Raw genomic sequence first — 7500 nt, 5'->3', positions numbered from 1 at the left:
GAATGCATCCATTTTGCCCGTCAATGTAAACAGCCCCCTCCCCCACCCCAATAACCCTCCAGCTCCAGGGTGGCAATAGTGCTGGCATACTGTACAGTGGTGACGATGGGACGGGAGGTGACCTGTGGCCAGGGGGGTGACTCGACTCCGACTCTACTACACTAAACCATCCGTCCGTCCACACAAGCCCCTTATTGAAGGTCCTTTGTGGACACAACACCACCATCACCACTGTCATTGTCATTGTCATCCAAACTGCAACCTCTACAAAAAAACACTGCCACCCGAGAGCTAGAGGCGCGCGCACGCACGCACGCACGCACGCACACACACACACACACACACACACACACACACACACACACACACACACACACACACACACACACAAACATGGCCTTCTACAGAAGAGCATAAAGAAAGTAATGAGTCTGGAAGACAGGAAAAACAACAGGACTGAAAAAAACAATATAAAGAAGCAGGAGCGAAAAAAAAAACTAAATCTAAAAAATAAAACATGCCAAACATTTAAACTGTTTATTTTGTTTTCCTCATTTTAAACTTTTTTTTGTCACTTTTTCATTTTTTTGTTTTGTTTCAATCCCACCATAACGATAAAAGTCCCATTCCACTGTCCACTGCGAAAAATGAAGAGCTTCCATTTCATTTCATTTTAGTTTCATTTCATGTCATATACTGTGTATATTTATATATAATAATATCATTTAATCAATCTTCTTTAATCTTAGGGTTCCTCTCGATATACAAAAAACTGTACCAAACCAACAATACTCAACTCAGACAACTCAGTGGAATCAATCAGCACGCTTGGGTTGGCAGGAGCCCTGGCCCCCTCGCCCCACTCTCAAGCTGCATGCATGGAGGACAGAGAACAGAGAGAAAAAGAAAGATGGCCAGCCCAAACTTCACCAAGAGCAAATGGAACTAAAGGAGTTCACCAGATGCCGTTTTTTTCTCTTCAGTTTTTTTTGAAGGTAAGATACATAGTAGTAGTACTTCTGTATTTTTTTCTCGTATTATTATCATTATTATTATTATTATTATTATTACTGATGCTAAACTGATTTCTTTGGGGACAGGATCACTAACCACTTCATGCAGATGTTTTTCTTTAAACGTATTTTTTTTCTGTGTGGACAGAAGGATATTTTTTTTTATTTCAACATTCAATTATTTTCTATACAGAAACATTATGAATAAATGAACATTTTTTTCCCAAGAGGTAAGTAAAACATTTGTTTTTTTTCTTCTAAGAGGGCAGGAAGGGATGGGAAAGCTTCACTTTGCAGTCATCATCTGTACAAATTCTGTATGGAGACAAAGAGAGAAACAGACAAGCAGGAAAGAGATGGGAGGAAAACATGAATTATTTAGGTGTACATAACATTACCAGACAGTGCAGCCACCTCCTAAATTACTTAGGATGTTTCTTAATAGAATTTTAAAAATTAATATTTGTTTCATATGAAATGGCTACAGTGTAATTCTGTTTATGACTATGTATCTGCTCGTGTGTGTATGTAACTACTGCATTTTAAGAAGAGCCTTTCCATTGGGATTGCATGGCAGGCCCCTATGTCTCACTGTACCTTGACTAGACATAGACAGTGTTGTAAAATATATATTTCACGATGTTGTGAAGAGAAAAGGCAAGGCAAGCCTGGCCTAAGCCTGGGGGATCGGACTGTAGGACACAACTTAAACATCATCATCCATGTCTCTACTACACGAAGCTGCTCTATATTACCAGTTTATTTTAGTCAAGCGTTTTCACCTCTAACAATCATATTTTTTGTATCTTCATTTTTTGGTTTCTCAACGCGTTGATCCTAAACACAATGTTTTGGGGTGTTGTGTTGAGTGCCAAAAAATGCAATACTGCTTTTTGCTTTTTAAATGACTTTAAAAAATGTTTTTAAATACTTTGTGACCTCTTTGTGATTAACAGAACTGAAATAGGCTACGTGTAGATTAGAGGAAAATAACGCTATATCATTATGGTTTAAATTGCCTTTGCACTGCCAAGTCCAATGCCATCATCAATGAAATGACCATCTTTTTGTTAGCCGTAACAGTTCTGGGGTGCATTTCTTGAAAGTGTAGTGGTTAGCCAGTTAGCAACTTGGGTAGTTGGCAATGGGAAATTGCATTGCAAACAACAAAGTAGCTAAAGTAGTTAGCAACTATGTTTTCGAGAAACACACCGCACCTGTCTCCACTGCTCTGCCAAAGCCTGCCACAAAGATTCAAACAGACAGGCAGAAAAGCCTTGTGATTGGTGGGCGTGGGGCGAGGCCTGTTGTGGCCAGAACAAAAAATATTTTTGTTCGCTACAGGTTCAGTTCAGTTGTTTTTAACCTTTTTTGAGCCATGGCATACCTTTTTCAAGGAACACCACCACCACTGCCAAGGCACACCACCACTTGTAAATGTTAACTAAAATGAAAATAAAAACCCTATTGCATATATTAACAATGTACAGTCATTCTATACGCTTTTGCGGCACACCAGATGATCTCTCACGGCACACTAGTATTCCCCGGCACAGTGATTGAAAAACACTGGGTTGTGTTTCTCTAAAGCTTAGTTGCTAGCCAGTTAGCAACTTGGGTAGTTGCCAATGGAAAATTGCATGCAAACAACAAAGTAGATAACGTAGTTAGCAACTATGGTTTCGGGAAATGCAACCCTGGTCTCGTTCACAAGGCTAACGAAGTACAGTGTTTGGCCATGGCGGCCAATGCTGACAAAGTTTAGTGTACCTTCGTAGTTGACCTGTCCGTCTCCGTCGATATCGGCTTCTCTGATCATCTCGTCCACCTCCTCATCCGTTAGTTTCTCACCCAGGTTGGTCATCACGTGGCGCAGCTCAGCAGCACTGATGTAGCCGTTACCATCCTGATGGAGAGAGAGAGAGAGAGAGAGAGAGAGAGAGAGAGAGAGAGAGAGAGAGAGAGAGAGAGAGAGAGAAGAATATGGGTTAATATGGGCATAGCTCATCGGTTATTACTGTCCTTATCATCCGAAGAAAGAAAACCAGTTTTTAAATGGTGTCACTGACTACCTCATTACCCGTTAACCGCGCCCATTTAAACGTCTGTTGTGCTCTCCGGTGCTTTTAATTTCACAGAATTTCTGGTCTGCTAGTTCTGGTTAGCCGGCCCATAGCCATTCTGAATGATTAAACATTAGCAACTAATGGTAGCAAAATGGTAATGGTGCTGTCCTTGCAACCACCGATTATAAGGTAGATCCTGGCATTATCTAGGTCAATGGTTCCCAAATATTTTCACTTTTCTGTTTTGGTTTGATTTCAACCTTTATTTATATTCTCGTAGTGCAGTGATGGCATACCTCTTTTCCAATACAGCTGTGGAAACCCCCTTTTGAATCTAAGAATACTTTCATGATTATGAAAGGGAGATGAGAGATCGCTGGTTCATACAACTGAATGAATCTGGTGCTTGGAGGTGGGGCGCAACCAGGCGTGAAAGAGGGTGATGGGTGTTTATTGACAGGCTGATTACACTATGCACGCTGATGGGACAGATGGTGCATTTGCAAACAACATCATGGCTTCTGTGTTTTCTGTTATGTTTTTTTTTAAAACCACAAACGGCCTCTTATCTCCACTTTTGTCTGGTTCTATTCAATCATCGCATGATGGTGAAGGAGAGCTTTGGTTACACTATGTTTTCTCCTACTGTACCTTCTTATTCATAGTAGTACAGGATTTGAACAAACCGTTGACCCTTCATTTCCAAATATAGCTCCCTAACCATAAGCCCAGAGTCAGGAGGACAGGTTCATGTCATCATACATACCAACCAGGGGTGCATTTCTCAAAAGAGAAGTTGTTAGCCTGTTAGCAACTTCGGTAGCTATCAATGGGAAAATGCATTGAAAACAACAAAGTAGCTAATGTAGTAAGCAACTTTGGTTTCGGGAAATGCATCCAAGTGCTGTTTGACATTTCAGCTGCAAAGCCCAAGTTAATTATTGGTTGCGTGTGATTCAATCCTGTTCAGAATGTAATTTTAAGAAAACCCTCAAAATGTCAGAGGAGGATCGAGGTACATATGAGTCATGCTGGGCCTCTGATTCACTTGTTCTTTATTTATCCCAAACTGCTTTAGATCAAGCTGCCAAAATGCAATATTAGGCCCCGATATACGTATGTGCAGCAATGGTGATTATAAAAGTCCTTTAGTAATGAAAACGCTGTACCTTGCTGAGTACCTGAAGATGTTTTAACCATGTTCAGAGACCTCTATGTAGTTATGTAAGAGATTTAAAGGCCAAAGATCATAACAATTTTTAAAATCCAGTAGTAGTGCGGAGATTGTACCTCATTAAATACCCAATTGTCCCTGATATGAATTTTGATCTTTACAGTAAAGTCATTTTTGTTTCGCAAAGAGAAAGCAGTACCGCCTTGTCAAATAAAGTCCCATTAAAACGATACATGACCCCTTTTATAGATTTGCTTTTACCAGAATGCAAAAACAAAACTGTATTAAACAGAGCCGAAGAAAGTAAATTAAACTGGGAACACTGATGATGGGCCAGACCCGAAACGTTTGTCCCTTGGCTTTAATACAGTTTTGTTTTTGCATTCAGCTCTTGTGTGCGACAGTTGCGATTCTCTTTATGTGTGCGCCGGAACCCAACGTCAAAATCGGACATAAAATCGGTAGTCGTGTAGTTAGAGGCTAGGCTTTAGAAAAAAGGAGCAGGCCATTACCTTGTCAAATACCCGGAAGGCTTCGCGGATCTCCTCCTCGCTGTCTGTGTCCTTCATTTTCCTGGCCATCATGGTGAGGAATTCTGGGAAGTCAATGGTTCCATTTCCTGAAAGGGGAGGAGAATAGAAGAGCGTAACGTAATGATGCAATGTTCACTGAGCCTGACGATGAAACAACAACAAAAAAGATCAGGACACAATCAAGTCAAAATCAAAATCAGGGCAAGACAAACGAGGGATACTCAAGGACGTTTTTGCGCTGTGTTTATACAAGTATTAAACTTGTATACGTATTAAACTTGTATAAAATAACACTTAACAACTGATGGTAAGGTGAGTTCCCAGAGAACATTGTGTACATTGGAAGCTCTGTTTGTCTGTTGCGCTCATCCCCCATCCCACCCCACCCCACATCACCCTTGTGCAGGGAAAGCCCTATGCACTTAAGGAAGCTCCACAGTCCATTATGCAAACGCATTGTAAATCTCAGAGTGGGTCAACTGGTCATGGTTGGATGGAGGGAGGGTTGGAGGCATGATAGAACACATGCAGGGATGGAGAGTAAGGCATTGCCACAGGCATTATCACTGACTCCATACAAAGTAACAATACATCCATGTATGTGATTTGTGCTTGTGCACACACACACACACACACACCCGCACACGCATGTGTGTGTGTGAGAGAGAGAAAGTGTGTGTGTGTGTGCATGTTTGTGTGTGTGTGTGTGCGCGTGCATGTGTTTGTGTGTGAGTGTGAGAGAGAGAGAGAGAGAGAGAGAGAGAGAAAGTGTGTGTGTGTGTGTGTGTGTGTGTGTGTGTGTGTGTGTGTGTGTGTGTGTGTGTGTGTGTGTGTGTGTGTGTGTGTGTGTGTGTGTGTGTGTGTGTGTGTGTGTGTGTATGAGATCAATATCCATGTGACCGCGTGGGTCCGGATTACCAGGGGATCACAGTCTCCCGTGTGAGCTGGAGAGCAGGCAGGACTGTGGGGCGGAGCGGGAGGGGAGGGCTGTCTGAGATGGAGGATGGAGGATGGAGATGAGGGTTGGGGGCAGGCAGGGCCACCAACAGCTTTGGCTGGGCCCAGGACAATATCATCTGAAAGGGCCCCCTCACCCATTACATTACATTACATTGCATTTGGCAGATGCTTTTTTGAACCAAAGCGACTTACAATCGAGGACATAATCATAACTCACATCACTAGTACAAACAAAAAAAGACTAGAACACAAAGTAAACAGAAAATATACAGAGCAATACTGAAATGAGGACCAAGGTCTGGAGTCTGGGCCCTCCATCTCCCTGGGCCCGGGACAACTGACCCCTTTGACACCCCCCACCCCTCAAGTGGGGCTGCTAGTGGCTGTGGTTGTACTGTAAATGGGTTGTGTTGGCAAAGCCGAAACCCCTGCCATGGGATTTCAGAGGACAGGGGTTCAATGAGTAAAGCTTAGGCTGGAGTGAGAGGCCAGTAGACTGGGATTACCCTTCGTAAACACAGCTGACTTCTGACCGTTGACCGCCGATGCATTAAGACGCGACTCCATGCAGAAGTGGGGTAATGGTTGGGGTAATGAGAGGTAGGGTGGAGTGGGGTGGGCTGAGCTGTGGGTACATAGCTCGCTCCTCTAAAATCAGTGGTGAACATACGTATCAGAGACTTCAGAAGTGTCTGACAACTCAATGGACCACATTATTGATTTCTTTAACAATTAAGACACTTGTGATCCTTTAAAGGTGTACTGTGTAAGATGGTGGCCAGAGTAGGTATTGCAACTATGTTGCTCATTGAAAATGTGCTGCCTATTGCCAAATTTGAGCTTTTCATGAATACAGTTTTGACTAACTAATAAATCAGTAGTTATTAGTATGACCAAAGAACCATATGTTTTGCAGCTACAAATGTCTATTTCTCGAAATTCAAAATGGCGGGCAATGCAGAAGATCCCCCTTTTCATGTATGAAGAGCGCAACTTTCCCAGTCATAATGAATACTTAGAATTTGATGGTGGTGGCAAGTATTCTTGAAAAAGGTTACATTTGTGAATGGGCAGCATGAATTCTGGAAATAAACAACTGAAAATATTACACGGTGCACCTTTAAATAAATATGGTGAAAAGTTTGGTGTTTTATGCTTGTAAATACTGTACGTATTTGAGATGCCATGCAATTTAAAGGCCATTGAGACAATCTCATCTGGCTCAAAGGTCTATCTTCAAAATATCTATACCATCCTGCTGCTGGTTAGTCTTTCAATCTGGAGGTTGTATGTTCGAATCCCACCTGATCTCTCCTTACACCTACGTCCGTGGCTGAGGTGTGCTTCAGCAAGGCACCTAACCCCACCATTGCTACCAGGACTGAAACCAATATCCTGAAAAATCACAACTGTAAGTCGTTTTGGACAAAAGCACCAGCTAAGTGTGATGTAATGTAATATCTTTTGATATAAGTGTTAAGTTTTATGTATTCGTGTACAGATGATTATCTACAGTGAAAGTGCACTGATGCAGGGTGATGGGAAAATGGTTCATGTTTGACTGTTGTCAATGTTGTTCAATGTTGTCAAGCCTGACTGCTAGAATGTTCCGTAGAACAGTACGCTGTTGTCAAGCGAATGATTCAATAATCCTGAGTCATTTCCAGGCCATTTCCAATGTCAGTGTTCTAAATAAGCTCTTCTCAGTGCTCCGTCCAGCGAGCGATTGCCTTCAAGAGAGTGTGTGTGTGTGT

General features: G+C 42.1%; 1 protein-coding gene across 1 annotated transcript in view; it reads right to left on the bottom strand.

The window, feature by feature from the left end:
• Window positions 1–7500, bottom strand: part of LOC134469187 (calmodulin-1) — a 14773-nt gene that overhangs the window by 511 nt on the left and 6762 nt on the right. Inside the window, exons 4-6 of the mRNA XM_063223308.1 lie at window positions 4766–4872; window positions 2784–2919; window positions 1–1328 (exon numbers count right to left, since the gene is read on the bottom strand). The exon at window positions 1–1328 is cut by the window's left edge and continues 511 nt beyond it. Coding sequence (XP_063079378.1) covers window positions 1300–1328; window positions 2784–2919; window positions 4766–4872 — 272 coding nt within the window. The 3' untranslated portion in view covers window positions 1–1299. The remainder of the gene's footprint in view (window positions 1329–2783; window positions 2920–4765; window positions 4873–7500) is intronic.

Source organism: Engraulis encrasicolus, chromosome 18 (genome assembly GCF_034702125.1).
Source record: "Engraulis encrasicolus isolate BLACKSEA-1 chromosome 18, IST_EnEncr_1.0, whole genome shotgun sequence".
In the NCBI taxonomy this organism is placed as follows: domain Eukaryota; kingdom Metazoa; phylum Chordata; class Actinopteri; order Clupeiformes; family Engraulidae; genus Engraulis; species Engraulis encrasicolus.
Note: the sequence above shows the minus strand (reverse complement) of the source record. Positions and strands in the feature narration are given on the sequence as shown.